This window comes from Eimeria tenella, genomic scaffold (genome assembly GCF_000499545.2).
Source record: "Eimeria tenella Houghton genomic scaffold, Eth_scaff23, whole genome shotgun sequence".
NCBI lineage: Eukaryota > Apicomplexa > Conoidasida > Eucoccidiorida > Eimeriidae > Eimeria > Eimeria tenella.
In genome coordinates, this window is record NW_013542157.1 from 1 (window position 1) to 14,771 (window position 14,771).

At 53.0% G+C, this 14,771-nt stretch overlaps 3 protein-coding genes across 3 annotated transcripts; 1 reads left to right on the plus strand and 2 right to left on the minus strand.

The window, feature by feature from the left end:
- Positions 1-1,745: 1,745 nt before the first annotated feature.
- ETH_00016865 (protein phosphatase 2C, putative) lies at positions 1,746-6,035 on the minus strand (the record flags this gene model as incomplete). The annotated part of the gene is made up of 6 exons (XM_013374784.1): positions 1,746-1,781; positions 2,300-2,389; positions 3,044-3,186; positions 3,677-3,752; positions 4,318-5,171; positions 5,585-6,035. 6 exons carry the CDS (start codon positions 6,033-6,035, stop codon positions 1,746-1,748), a joined length of 1,650 nt encoding a protein of 549 aa, XP_013230238.1.
- A 689-nt stretch (positions 6,036-6,724) lies between these two features.
- Positions 6,725-7,000, plus strand: ETH_00016870 (tim10/DDP zinc finger domain-containing protein, putative; the record flags this gene model as incomplete). Its single annotated transcript, XM_013374785.1, has 1 exon — positions 6,725-7,000. One exon carries the CDS (start codon positions 6,725-6,727, stop codon positions 6,998-7,000), a length of 276 nt encoding a protein of 91 aa, XP_013230239.1.
- A 3,229-nt stretch (positions 7,001-10,229) lies between these two features.
- ETH_00016875 (DnaJ domain-containing protein, putative) lies at positions 10,230-14,729 on the minus strand (the record flags this gene model as incomplete). Its single annotated transcript, XM_013374786.1, has 11 exons — positions 10,230-10,271; positions 10,655-10,719; positions 11,044-11,146; positions 11,516-11,647; positions 12,012-12,083; positions 12,495-12,519; positions 12,841-12,929; positions 13,284-13,421; positions 13,649-13,711; positions 13,936-14,427; positions 14,652-14,729. The coding sequence occupies 11 exons, from the start codon at positions 14,727-14,729 to the stop codon at positions 10,230-10,232; spliced, it is 1,299 nt and encodes a 432-aa protein (XP_013230240.1).
- Between the last annotated feature and the right edge of the window lie 42 nt (positions 14,730-14,771).

The following is a 14,771-nucleotide window of genomic DNA, read 5'->3' on the forward strand; positions in this document are numbered from 1 at the left end:
CCGCTCCTGCTGCTGCTGCTGCTGTGCGCGCTAAAGCGCGCCTCACCTTCCTCTCGGTGGACGTAGCTGCACGTACAGCAGAACTGGCAGCACCAGCAGCAGCAACAGCAGCAGCAGCAGCAAAAGCAGCAGCAAAAGCAGACACGAGCGTGTAGCAGGCCGTCTGCTTCACCGTATAATACTGCATGCTTTAAACATTAAATGGTTTAGGGGCCCCACAGGGGCCCCCAGGGGGCCCCCAAGGGGGCCCAAGGGGGCCCCCCTTTGGGGGCCCCCAGGCTGGGCGGAAGTCAACACAACCAGCCAGACGGCTGAGGCGGCCGGGGCGAGGCAGCTAGCTGCGGCTAGCTAGCCACTTAGCTGGCTTGGCTAGCCAGCTGGGGAGGTACGTAGTTAGCTAGCTAGCTAGCTAGCTAGCTAGCTAACTAACCAGCAGTTCAGGGGCAGCGGCCGACGAGTCCCTCTGGCTAGCTAGCGAACTGCGTAGCTGCTGCGTCTAGCTAGCTGGCTAGCTGGGTGGCTAGCCAGCCATTCTCCAGCAGCTGGCCGTCCGTTTGTAGCTATCCAGCTCGCTGGCTAGCCAGCCCACTGGCGAGCCAGCTGGCTAGCCGGGTGGCTAGCTAGCCGGTTGGCTAGCCGGTCAGCTAGCTGGCCAGCTATCGAGCCAGCTAGCTAGCCAGCTAGCCAGCTAGCTGGCTAGCTAGCTGCCTGATGACGTGCGTGGGACTTCAGCGTTTTAGGGCGTCGGTCCGTCCTTAAGTCGTCAGAGCTCTGCTTCACTCGTTAGTGGCTAGCTAGCTGGCTGGATGAGTAGCTAGCTGCTTGGGTATGTAGCTAGCTGGCTAGCTAGCTAGCTGTCTCTCTGGCTAGCCGGCTGGCTAGGCAGGTTGTTAGCTAGCTGGATGGGTAGTTAGGTAGCTAACTAGCTAGCTTGCTGCCTTCCCACTTGGGTAGGTAGCTAGCTGGGTAGAGGGCTAGCTAGCTAAGTAGGTGAATATCATTAGGTAGCCAGCCAGCCGCCTACACGGCTAGCCAGCTAGCTAGCTAGCTTCTAGTTATCTAGCAAGCCAGTCAGTTAGCTACCTGGCTAGCTAGCAGCTATAGCTAGTGGCTAGCTAGCTAGCTAGCTAGCTAGCTAGCTAGCCAATAGCAGTGCCGGCAGCCACCCTGCATGCGATAATGCCATTTGTTTTGAATCAAACTTCTGTCTTGTGGGCAAATCTAGCTAGCCAGGCGAAGGGCATCTGACCCAGCTAGCCACAGGAAGCCTCTCCCTGCTGGCTAGCTAGCTAGCTGGCTAGCTAGTTGGCTAGTTAGCTAGCTGGCTAGCTAATCAGCTAGCCCCGATTCCAGCTGCTGGGCTAGGGCTCACAAATGCAGCTAGCCAGGGAGTGGCGCGCAAGCCTGGCTAGCTGTGCCCACGCTGGGGTTCTCAGCTAGCTAGCTGGCTAGCTAACTAACTAGTAGCTAGCTAGCCAGCCAGATGCTAGCTAGCTGTGTAGCTAGTTCGCCCATTATGAGCTAGCTAGCTAGCTATCTAGCTAGCCAGCTAGCCAGTTGCTAGCTAGCTAGCCGGCTGCCAGCTAGCTCGTTAGCTAGCTGGCTAGCTAGCTAGCTCGCTAGCCTAGTAGCGCCGTCTTTGCAGCTAGCCAGGCCCTATGGGGTCACAAGGGTCAATCCCGCCGTCTGGAGGGTTTGCGAAATCCTAAACCCTAAACCCTAAACCCTAGACCCTAATACGTTTCTCAGTTGAAAACAACAACAATCGCCGTTAGGTTGTCCTGCGTAAGAAGGAAGCACTAAATAAGAAGCAAAATAAAACGTAAAATAACACAAAATGAAATAAGATGAAATAAAATTAAAAAAACTAAAGTGAAATAAAATGAAACAACAAGGACAGGCGTGTGTGGAAAAGCAGAAAATAAATCAACGAATTAATATGCCTCTTAAACGCAAAAAACTAAACAACAAAATAACCAAATAAACAAATAAACAAATAAATTAACTAATAACAAACAAACAAATAAATATAAATGAATAAATATAAATAAATGAATGAATATAAATAAATACGAACAAAAAAATAAAAACAACAAATGCGAAACAAGGGCTTTGAGAAGCGAAAGCTGGCGAAGTGGAAAGGGGAAAAAAGGCGAAAAAGGGCCAAAAGCTGGCGCAAAAAAGCGGAAAAAGAAGCAGCAATGAACTGCGGAGGAACTGGAGAAGAAAATTGGGAAAAAGAAGAGAAAAAACGGAGAAAAAACGGAGAAACAGGGAGAAAAAAGAAGAAAAAAGTCACCTGACTTCCCCTTTCGAAGGCACGCTTCACCAGGTCGCTCGCCGCCGCCTCCGGGTCGTTCAGCTGCGCGCCGACGGCGTCGACGACTTCCTTGAAATGGAATTCAAATTCAAATTTAAATCCATATTTGGAGTTCAATTTCGAATTTATTCATTTTATTTTCATTTTTATTCAATTTAATTCTCTTTTAGCCTCATTTTAAGCCCAAATTCGCTTCAATTCAACTCAGTTTCGTTCAAATTCAATTCAAGTTCAACTTCGTTCACGAGGCGCCATTTTGCAGAAACATCAAAAACGAAATGAAGGAAATTACATAAATAAACAAACAAATAAATAAATTAATTAATTAATTAAGAATGGATAAGTAAAATGGGAAAATAAAATGCTGCGACGGCAGCAGCGAGCTGCTTTGCTATTATTTCAATTTGCTGTTTTGCTGCACCATTTCTGCTTCTGCCACTTTCTGCTGCTGCTGCTGCTGTTGCTGCTGCTGGAAATGTTGCTGCTGCTATTGCTACTGCTGCTGCTGCCGCCACTGCTGTCGCTGCTGCTGCTGCTGCAACTGCTGCTGCTGCTCCTGTTGCTGCTACTGCTTATACTACTGCTGCTACTATTACTGCTGCTGCTGCTGCTCCTACTGCTGCTGCTGCTGCTGCTGCTGCTAAGTACTTCACCGCGCTGCTGCGAATTAACAAAAGAGTTGAATTTGCTGCTTTATTGGCATTTATTTGAAAAGAAAAGTACCTGATCTGTCAAGACATCCCACAGGCCGTCGCAGGCCAACACTATGAAGCGCAGCTGCTGCTGCAGCAGCAGCAGCACCAACTCCGGGGTGCTGCTGACCAGCCCCTCCGACTTCAAGTCCTTGTCGCCCAGAGACCGAGACACTGCAGCAGCAAAGCAGCAGCAGCAGAGCAGCAGCAGCAAAGCAGCGGCAGCAGAGCAGCGGCAGTAAAACAGATGCAGCAGCAAAGCAGCAGCAGCAAAACAGACGCAGCAGCAAAGCAGCAGCAGCAAAGCAGGCGTAGCAGCAAAACAGACTGTTTTAAAAAATTGCTTGATTACTAGCAATTAATAAAGGCACAATTAGTTGGATTACTTGAATTATTTAATATTTAATTTAATTCATTTAATTGCTGCCAGAAGCTCCTAAGAGGGCTGCAGCAAGCAGCAGCAAACGCATTTGCTGCGCTGCTGCAGCAGACAAGTGGGAGCAGCACGCAGCAGCAAACCGCCGAGTCTTTGAGTGCTTCCAGCAGCTAATTAATTTAATTAATTAATTAATTAAATTAATTAAATTAATTAAATTAATTTAATCGATTTAATTAATTAAATTAATGTAATTTAATTAATTAAATCAAATGACACAAAACCCACCCGCAAGCAGCGTAGAAGGCTGCTGCGATGAGCCGCCCATAGTGCACTGCTCGTGCTTCAGCCGCTTAACTCTCTCCTGCAGCAGCAGCAGCAGCAGCAGCGAATTCACTGATAGCAGCAGCAGCAGCAGATTCACTGGTAGCAGCAGCAGCAGCAGCAACTCAGCTGGGCAGTGGCGGCAGCAGCAGCAGCAGCAGCGGATTCACTGGCAGCAGCAGCAATTCAGCTGCGTAGTGGAGGCAGTAGCAGCAGCACAAACAGCGGCAACCTTTGCAGCAGCAGCAGCAGCACTAACAGAGGAGGCAGCAGCAGCACTAAAAAGCAATAGCAGCATTAACAGCAGCAGTATTGAGAGCAATCGCAGCATTAGCAGCAGCAGCACTGACAGCAGCAGCAGCCCGGCCACAAGCAGCAGCACCACCACTCTAATTAGCATCCGCAGCAGCACAAGCAGCAGCAGCAGCACGAGCAGCAACACAAGCCGCAGCAGCAGATTCAGCAAGAGCATCAGCAGCCGCAGCCGCAGCACGCGCAGCAGCCACAGTCGCAGTGTATCGCGAGCAGCAGCAGCAGCAGCAGCAGCAGCACCAGCACGCACAGCAGCAACAGCAGCAGCAGCAGCAGCAGCAGCAGCAGCAAACCTCGTAGTCCTTGGGGGCCACCCTGGCCACCCCGTTGATAGTCAAGACATGTCCTCCAGCTTTCTCAATTCTTTCTTTTTCTTCTTTTCGATTTGGCTTGTGGTCTTCTGTGAGACGCACTGCAGCAAAGCGCCGCTGCTGCTGCTGCTGCTGCTGCTGCTGCTGCACGCCGGCGACGGCGCGGGAGTCGCCCAGCCACGCCACTGCAGCAAGCCTCCCCAGAGTCAGCAGCAGCACAGCAGTGCAGCCTGCTGCTGCTGCTTTGGATTTGAATTTATTAATAAAAGTTCTGTCAGTTTGTTTGAAGGCAGAGTGGACTCTTTGGTACAGCGAGGGCAGCAGCAGCAGCAGCCCTTCCGGCAGCAGCAGCAGCCGCTGCTGCTGCTGCAGCAGCTGCTGCAGCCGCGGGCACACACACGCTGAGGCCACGGGGCCAACGGGCGCCACTGAGCTGAAGGAAGCAGCAGAAAGGGGGCACATTGCCAGGTCTGCTGCTGCTGCTGCTGCTGCTGCAGTGGGGGCTTTTGCCTCGTCGGCTGCTGCAGCAGGCGACGCAGCAGCAGCAGCCTTGTCCGCGCGGCCCGCCTCTGCTGCTGCTGCTGCTGCTGCTGCATCTTCTGCTGCTGCTGCGGGCGCAGCCCACGCAGCAGCCGCGGCCCCGTCAGCAGGCTCCTTGCTGCTGCCGCCGCCGCTGTTGCTGCCGCTACCATTGTCACTGCTGCTGCTGCTGCTGCGCTGCAGCTGCTGCGGCAGCTGGCGAGTCAGCAGGTCCGCCAGCCTCTCGGGCAAAAAGGAAACGCAGAAGTCCGAGCAGGCGCAGCCGCGGTGGCCGTCGAAGAGAGCCACGAGGGAAGCTGCAGCAGCAAATAAATAAATAAATAAATAAATAGAAATAAATAATTAAAATAAATAAATTAATTAATCAATTAATTAAATTAATTGATTCACTGAGTCGATCGGGTTGCTGCTGCTGCTGCACCTGCGCAGACAGCTCAGGCGGCGCAGCGCGCGCCGCCGCTGCCTCACAACAAGCATGCTGCTGCTTCTGCTGCTGCTGCAGCTGCTGCGCTGCTGCTGCTGCGCTGGGGACGTGGTGCAGCAGCAGCAAATAGGAGAGTAGCGAGCAGGGAAGGGCTAGGTGTGGCAGCTGGATTGGGGAGCACAGAAGCAGCAGCAGCGAGTAAAGAAGCAGCAGCAGCACCTGGAGAAGCAGCAGCAGCAAATAAGGGGCTGCTGCTTGCTGCTGCTGCTAGCTGCTGCTGCTCACCCGAGCCGCAGCCCCACTTGTCCACTTCCCCTTTCCTTTCTGCTGGCAGCAAATCTCTCAAGTCCTTTATTATAACATGCCGGTCTTCTTGAGTGCCTCGCCGCCCCTGCATGTGCCTCACAAAGACTTGCTGCTGCAGCGGGGGGGCCCCTGGGGGCCCCTCGGGGGGCCCCCCTAGGGGGCCCCCTGTGGGGCCCCCCTCTGCAGCAGCAGCAGCAGCAGGAGGCGCTACTGCTGTGGCTGCTGGAGGGCTGGGCGCACTCGCGTCGGGGCTGGTCAGGCACTCTCCAGCAGCAGCTGCAGCAGCAGCAGCAGCAGGAGGAGATGCTCCAGGGGCCCCCAGGGAGGCCCCTGAAGACACACTGGAGGCCCCTGGGGGAGCCGGAGGACTTTCTCCTGAAGAAGCTCCGTCTTGGGAGGCTGCTGCAGCAGCTGGGGACTCGTCAGCCATTTTGAAAGCCAAGCTGCTGCTGCTGCTGCTGCTGTTGCTGCTGCTGCTGCTGCTGCTGCTGCTGTGAGTGCCTGGTGGTGGTGGTGCTGCTGCTGCAGCTCTCAGCGCCAAGTGTGCAGCAGGAGAAGCCAGAAAAAGAAATAATGAAACAATTTATATTTAAAATCTAAACCTAGACAAAGTCGAGCAGCAGCAGCAGCTGCTGCTGCTGCTGCTGCTGCAGCACAAGGCCAGCTGGGGAAGAGGGGCTTAGTAGGGGGCCCCCCGCTCTCGGAGAGGGTGAGGGCTATCGATTTGAATTTAAATTGAAATAAAAAATAAAAAATTAAAATTAAAATTAAAATTAAAATTAAAATTAAAAATAAATCCTTTAATTTTCTTTTAGGAGAATTTAAGGGCCCCCGGAGTTTCCAGAAGACCCCTCGCAACCGTGCCGAGGCTCTCGGGGCCCCCGCAGGGCTGCTGCTGCTGCTGCTGCTGCTGTTCCTCCAGCAGCAGCAGCAGCAGCAGCAAATTATCCTTTAAACTTCGAGCAAAAGAGCCTTTCCCTTCCAAGTCTTCTCTCTCCCCCCTAGAGCGCCTGCGCGCGCCGCCTTCCCCGCCGCCTGCGCCTGCGCCTGCGCCTCCGCCGCCGCTGCCGCTGCTGCTGCTGCTGCTGCTGCTGCTGCTGCTGCTGCTGCTGCTGCGGGATGGCGGGGGCCGGGAGCATCCCCGGGCTGGAGGAGCTGCCGGGGGCTGAGCGTGCTGCAGTGCAGCGGGAACTCGCGCTGCTGCAGCTGCGCGACAGCATGGAAACCTACAACGGGCTGGTGCAGCGCTGCTTCAACGAGTGCGTCAGCAGCTTCAGCAGCAAAACTCTGGAAGCAAAAGAGCAGCAGTGCGTTGCTGCTTGTGTCCGCAAGTTCCTGGCTTTTTCCGCCCGCCTGGGACAAAGGTTCGCGGAGAAGAACGTCGGGGCCAGCTAGCTAGCTAGCTAGCTGGCTGGCTGGCTAGCTGCGGGCTAGCTGGCGAGGTGGAGCTAGCTGGCTAGCTAGCTGGCTAGCTAGCTGGCTAGCTAGCTAGCTGGCTGGCTGGCTGGCTGGCTGCGGGCTAGCTGGCGAGGTGGAGCTAGCTGGCTAGCTAGCTGGCTAGCTAGCTGGCTAGCTAGCTAGCTGGCTGGCTGGCTGGCTGGCTGCGGGCTAGCTGGCGAGGTGGAGCTAGCTGGCTAGCTAGCTGGCTAGCTAGCTGGCTAGCTAGCTAGCTGGCTGGCTGGCTGGCTGGCTGCGGGCTAGCTGGCGAGGTGGAGCTAGCTGGCTAGCTAGCTGGCTAGCTAGCTGGCTAGCTAGCTAGCTGGCTGGCTGGCTGGCTGGCTGCGGGCTAGCTGGCGAGGTGGAGCTAGCTGGCAGCTAGCTGGCTAGCTAGCTGGCTAGCTAGCTAGCTGGGTGGGTGGCTAGCTGGGTGGCTCGCTGGCGAGGTGGCTGCGGGGGGAGGGAGGGAGCTGGCTAACTGGCTAGCTGGCTAGCTGGCTGGCTGGCTGGCTGGCTGGCTGGCTAGCTAGCTAGCTAGCTAGCTGGCTAGCTAGCTGGCTAGCGGCGTGGGTGGCTGGCTGGGCATGGAGCTAGCTAGGTGGCCAGCTAGGTGGCTAGCTAGGTCGCGGAGAGGGGATATAGCCAGCTAGCTAGCCATGTGGCTGGCTAGCTAGCTGGCTGGCTGGCTAGCTAGCTAGGTAGCTAGCTAGCTGGCTAGCTGGCTAGGTGCTGGCTAGGCGCTGGCTGTGGGGCGAGGCGGCTGGCTCCCAGCTAGCCTGCTAGGGGGCCAGCTAGCCACGTGGGTGGCTAGCTAGCTAGCTAGCTGGCTAGCTGGGTGAATAGCTAGCTAGCCAGTTAGCTAGCTAGCTGGCTAGCCAGTTGTCGAGCTAGCTGGCTGGATGGATATCTGGTGGGCCAGCTGGGTGGCTAGCTGGCTAGGAAGGGCCAGCTAGCTGTACCTGGCGTCTTCTCCGTCAAAAACTCTAAACCCTGTATTAGGGTTTAGGGTTTAGGGCTTAGGGCTTGACGGACGCCGCGCTGACGGAGATGAAGCAACGCAGCAGCAGCCAGAAGCAGCAGCGGCAAATGATGCTGCTACTGCTGCAGCAGCTATTGCATTGGCGATTGCTGCTGCTGCAGCTGCTGTAGCAGCTAGTGCACTAGTTGCTGCTGCTGCTGCCGCAGTTGCTGTAGCAGCTAGTGCATTAGTTGCTGCAGCTGCAGCTGCTGCTGCAGCTGCAGCAACTACTGCAGCTGCTGCTGCAGCTGCAGCTGCGCCTGGTATGATCTACAGGAAACCTCCACTCTTTAAATTATTTTTATTTCGAAGAAGAAACAAATCAAAACTGCTGCAGCAAGCGAGAAGACTGCAGTTGGGCTTTTGCTGCTGCTGCTGACGCTGGTGCTGCTGCTGCTGTGCTGCTGCTACTGCTGTTGATGCTGCAGCTGCTGCTGCTCTGTTGGTGCTGCTGCTGCACCCGTCACGGTTGCTGCTGGTGCTACTGGTGCTGTTGCTCCTCCTGCTGCTGCTGCTGCCCTGCTGCAGGGCTCAGCGGCCACTGCTTGTGCGGCTGCTACTGCAGCAGCAACTATATTCACTGCGGCAGCAGCAGCTACATTTGCTGCTGCAGCAGCAGCTATACTTACTGCGGCTGCAACGGCTATATTTGCTGCAGCAGCGGCAGCTAGACTCCTTGCAGCAGCGCCAACTATGTGCTGCAGTGGCGGCAACTACACTCCCTGCTGCAGCAGCAGACACTTCGTTGCAGCAGCAGCTGCTGCAGCAAGCCGAAGCCGTATCTATTTATATTCATTTCGTTACAGCAGCCCTGAGTAGACTAGCCCTTGCAGCAGCCCAGCATTACCAGCAGCAACCACAGCAGCAGCAGCAGCAACAGCAGCAAATGCTGCAGCTCCGTGACTCCAGAGGGCCTCGTAGCACTCCTGGGGGCCTCTTTCGGAAGCAAATAATATATTTGTATAATTATTTACACTATCTATATTATTTCCATTTATATTCTTTATTTTATTTATACCTTTTGTTTATTTTATTTTATAAATGTTATAAATAGACTGAAAAAAAATAAATCTTCAGAATTGTCTTTGCTGCCACTCTGTGCCCATGTGCACATACACCTCAGTCTATTCAAACTTCCCTACATTTAATTTTATTTATTTATTTATTTAATTAATTTAAATTTATTTATTTATTTATTTATTTATTTATTTATTTATTTATTTATTTATTTATTTATTTATTTATTTATTTATTTATGTCTTCAACTATTTGTCCATTCTTTTGTATTTGTGCTTATTGACCCGTTCGCAGTTGCACTTTATTGCTGCAGCAGCAGCAGCAGCACTTCCTGCTGCCAGCAGCAACTGCAGCAAGCCAGTTGGAAAGCAAATGAAAGTAAACATTAAATGATATTTCAATTAATAAATAAGTCATTTAATGATGCAAATCACTCGAGCTTAACAGCTGCTGCTGCCTTGCTGCAGCAGCAGCAGACAGTTCAGCTGTACGTACACCTCAGCAGCAGCGCCACCGCAGCAGGGGCCCCACAGACGTCCCCTACCCAAACCCTAAACCCTAAACCTAAAAGGGTTTAAAACCCTAAAGGGTGCAGGTGCCGCCGTAGGGGGCCCTCCATGAGGGCCCCCAGGCAGGACCCCTTGGAAGGCCCCTCCAAAGGGGGCCCCTAAAGGGGGGCCTCAAAAAGGGGCCCCTAAAGGGGGCCCCTAAAGGGCGGCCCCTAAAGGGGGGTCCCTAAGAAGAGGCCCCTGAAAGGGGGCCCCTAAGGAGGGGCCCCTAAACGGGGGCCCCAAGGGGGGCCCCTTAAAGAGGGCCTCTAAAGGGGTTTCCTGAAGAGGCCCCTTTGAGGGGCCCCCAATGGGGGCCCCTCAAGGGGGCCCCTAAGGAGGCAGGACCCTTTTGGGCGAGGCCCTCCAAACAGTACGACGGGCCCCAAGAGGGTCCCCGCAAAGGGGGCGCCTAAGGGAGGCCCCCTAAGGGGGCCCCCAAAGGGGGCCCCTAAGGGGGCCCCCAAAGGGGGCCCCTAAGGGGGGCCCCTAGGAGGGGCCCCTAGGGAGGGGGCCCTACAGGGAGTCACTAAAGGGGGCCCCCAGGAGGGGCCCCCCAATGTATTAGGGGGGCCCCCATTGCAGCAAGAGCTGAGGGCCCCCCTTAGGGCCCTTGGCTGTCGGGGGCCCCTGCTGCCCCAGCCCGCTGCAGGCAGCAGCACAAGCGCAAAAAAAGATTTTTAAATTGCTGGAGCTAGCTACATATTGCTGCAGCTAGCTACATATTGCTGCAGCTAGCTACATATTGCTGCAGCTAGCTGCATATTGCTGCAGCTAGCTACAAAGTGCTACAGCTAGCTACATATTGCTGCAGCTAGCTACAAAGTGCTGCAGCTAGCTACATATTGCTGCAGCTAGCTACAAAGTGCTGCAGCTAGCTACATAGCAGCTAGCTACATATTGCTGCAGCTAGCTACATATTGCTGCAGCTAGCTACACATTGCTTCAGCTATTATTACCAATTCAATTAATTATTTTAATTTATGTATTTTAATTAAATTATTCATTTATTATTTATTTGCTGCCAACCTGCAGCAGCTCCAGCTTCTTACAGCCCGGGCGCGGGCGGTCCAGCAGCCGGCGAATGGATTCGTCTGAAAGTAAAAGTAAAAAATAAATAAAATAAAAAATGAAATTAATTATTTAATTTAATTAATTTATTCTTTGAAACAGCAGCAGAATTGCATGCAGCAGCAGCAAGAGCAGCAGCAGGAATATCCGCTGCAGCAGCAGCACCAGCAATAACTGCAGCACCAACGTTCACAGGAGCATCAGCAGCAGCCGCATCCGCAATATCTGCAGCAGCAGCAATACCTGCAGTAGCAGCGGCACCATCTGCAGCAGCTGTAGCAACATCTGCAGCAGCAACATCAGCAGCAGCAGAAACAGCAGCAGCAGCAGCAGCAGCAGTAGCTGACTGGAAGCCATGTGGTAGTGGGCGGTGGTGAGGTCTCTGTTGAGTCGGTCGTTCTCAGATGTACATACACCCTGGTAGTGGCGAACTTCCACTTTCCTCTCTAGCTGCAGCAGCAGCAGCAACAGCAGCAGCAGCAGCAGCAGCAAAGTAAATGAGATAAATGTGGAAACAAAGCAGAGCAACAAAAACGTCAACCACATCAGTATAAAAATACACATAACGAATCGCCGCTAGTGCAAGAAGTCAGCAGCAAGCAGATAAGGCCGGAAGCAGCAGCAGCAACAGGAGCAGCAGCAGCAGCAGCTGCTGCTGCTGCTCACTCCCGCAGAAGGGCATTTCAAGAGAAGCAAATAGCGAGAAAATGCCAAACAAGCGCCAATTAAAAGGCAAATAATAATAGATAAACACCAATTAAATTAATCAAATCAAATAATTAATTTAATTTAATTAGACAAATTAAATAATTTTCTCACCTCCCTAACTTTGTCTGGCTGCGGCAAAATCTCCTGAATAAAACTGTCTCCGACATAATAGCGAACAGAATGGAGTTGAGTAGTTCGAGGAACTGGAAAGTCTTTGCTTTGGCGAAAAGAGTAATAAGCTGGCTGCAGCAGCAGCAGCAGCAGCAGCAGCAGCAGCAGCAGCGATAGCACACGCAGAGGCGGCACGCGCGGCCATTAGCAGCAGCAGTAGCGAAGGAAAGAGTGCACGCAGCAGCAGCACACCCAGCCATGAGCAGCAGCAGCAGCAGCAGCAGCGGCAAGATGCAGCAGCAGCGGCAGCAAGAGCGCCAGCAGCAGCAGGCAGCAGCAGCAGCAAAAGCAGCCATCAGCGGCAGCAGCAAACTGAGCTAGAAACATAAAACGCTGGCGAAAAGAACAGCAAATTGATAAACAAATAATAGAACAAAAAAAAAATAAACAAAACAATAATAGAATAAAAATAAAATAAATCAATCAATTGACTCACTGGAGATGATCCTTCTTGGGGCACAAAGTTGAAAAGAAACATCAGCAAGAAGAGCAGCAGCATCGGCAGGAACTGCAGCAAACAAATAATTAAATTAAATGAAATTAAATTAATTAAAGTAAATTAATAAAACTAATTAAATTGATTAAAATTAATTAAATTAATTAAATTAAATTTGAATTAGAAAAGAAACAAAAGGCGCTTTTGGGTGGCTGGACACTCAAAAGCAGCTCTAGAGGCAGCAGCACACACGCGGCGAACCCTAAACCCTAAACCCTAAACCCTAAACCCTAGGCCATGGCTGCAGAGGGCCGTCACTGGAGGCAAATCTGCAAACCCTCCGGCCAATTATATAATTAAATTCAGCAAATCATTTATCGATTTATTTATTTATTTATTTTACTTAATTAAATTAATAAAATTGATTCTAAGCAGCAGCAGCAGCAGCTGCTGCTGCTGCAGCAAATAGCAGCTAAACCCCACCTGAATAAATGTATGAAGATTGCTCCTGCACGCCAAACCCACACCCCAAACCCTGAACTCTAAACCCTAAACCCTAAACCCTTGAAAATGAACAGCTGTCCAACCTGCTGGCAGTCTAGGGTTTACTCAGCAGCGTTTGGTATTTAGCAGCGATTAGGGTTTTGCAGGATTTAGGGTTTAGTAGGGTTTAGGGTTTAGTAGGGTTTAGGGTTTAGAAACATATTCCAGGGTTTAGCGTTTGGCAGGGTTCATCACGGTTCAAATCGTACGAGGGTTTGCTGCGGCTTAGTCGGGTTTTCCCAGACAAAAATTAGGGTTTAGGGTTTAGGGTTTAGGGTTTACGCACTCCGGATACTGAGGGCCCCTGCGGCCGCGCCCGTTGGGAGATCTTTGGAAGTCCCTCACGCTTTGGCCAAACAAAACTCGAAACAAATCCTGCAGCAGCAGCAGCAGCAGCAGCAGAGGTGCAGCAGCAGCAGCACCAGCAGCAGCAGACCTGAGGTAGCTGCAGCGGCGCTGCAAAAGCAGCAACGTCTGCAGCGGCAGCAGCAGCTGCTGCTGCTGCAGCGGCGCTGTAGCAACCCTGGTCCACCCCAGCAGCCACACAGCAGCAGCAGCAGCAGCAACAGCAGCAGCAGCAGCAACAGCAGCAGCAGCCCTGACACCATCATCACCAGCATGTCACCACCATCACCAGCAGTAGCTCCACCGGCACCAACAGCAGCAGCACCACCAACAGCAGCAGCACCAACAGCAGCAGCAGCAGCAGCAGCAGCAGCAGCAGCAAACCTCTGCAGTGACGATATCCGGGGCCCCCCCCCCCCTTTGAGGGTACTGCTGGGGGGCCCCGTCGACGGCCTGGGGGCCCCCCAAGTCATAAGCCCTTCTTTGCTGCGGGTCTAGGAGAGCAGCAGAAACCCTACTGACCTGCAGCAAACCCTAATTTGAATTAACTAATTAATTCAATTAGAGAGTTAATTTAATTAATTTAATTAATCAATTTAATTTAATTATTTATTTATTTATTTTGCTTTTTGGTGGGGGGCTGCTTTTTTTTCGGGCGCAGCAACGGCCTTCCCGCTGCAGCAGCAGCCTAAACCCTAAACCCTAAACCCTAAACCCTAAACCCTAAACCCTAAACCCTAAACCCCCACCTTCTTGAATGCGTCTTCCGCCTTCGGGGCCTTGTTCTTGTCGGGATGCAGCATCAGCGCCAACTGCACGGACTCGCCAAAACCCTAAACCCTAAACCCTAAACCCTAAACCCTAAACCCTAAACCCTGCCCTTGCAATTCCCCTCGTCCCTCCCCAACCTCAAACCCTAGACGCTAAACCCTAAACCCTAAACCCTCAACCCGAGACCCTAAACCCTACCCCTAAACCCCAACCCTAAGCCCTAAACCCCAACCCTAAACCCTAAACCCTAAACCCTAAACCCTACCTTTCTGTAGGCCTTCTTAATTGCTTCTTCAGATGCATCCGACGGAACCCCCAGGACTTTATAAAAACATTTTTCTTCTAAAATGATTTCGCAGAGTTTGGCTTGTTCAGGTGTATGTGCTGCTGCTGCTGCTGCTGCTGGCGCTGCAGCAGCGCCGCTGCGGCCGCGGCGCAGCGTGGGGCCTGTTCCTGCTGCTCCTGCTGCTGCTGCTGCTGCTGTGCTGCGCTGCGGACCCTCAGAGGAATGAGGCACATGCTGCCGAGACCCCCGCCGCTGCCCCTTGCTGCTGCTGTTGCTGCTGCTGCTGTTGCTGCTGCTGCTGGCTGCAGCAGCGGGCTCCGAGGCCCCTCTCGAGCTCGCTGCTGTCGGAGCAGCAGTTCCTGCTGCTGCTGCTGCTGCTGAAGGGTTCAGCTTGTGCAGACACGCAGCAGCAAGAGGCTCTATCTCCGCCAAAGGAAACATGCGGCGCGCCTTGCCCAGCAGCCGCTGCGCCTGCAGCAGCAACAGCAGCGGCAGCAGCAGCAGATGTAGCAGCAGCAGCAGAAGGCGACAGAAGCACCTGCAGCAGCAGCAGCAGCTGCAGAAGCAGCAGCGGCTGCGGCAGCCTCAGCAGCGCGCAGCAGCAACAGCAGACCCTGCAAAGCATTCTAGCAATGGCAGCAAAAGCAGCAGCAATGGCAGCAGCAAGTGCAGCAGCAGCAGCAGTAGTAGATCACCTTTGCAAAGTCCCCTGCAAGCATGGCTTGCTTCGCAAGTTCAACACACCGGGCTGCTTCATCTTTGTTGCCCTCCATCTGCGAGACTAAAAAAGGATCCGTTTGCTGCTGCTGCTGCTG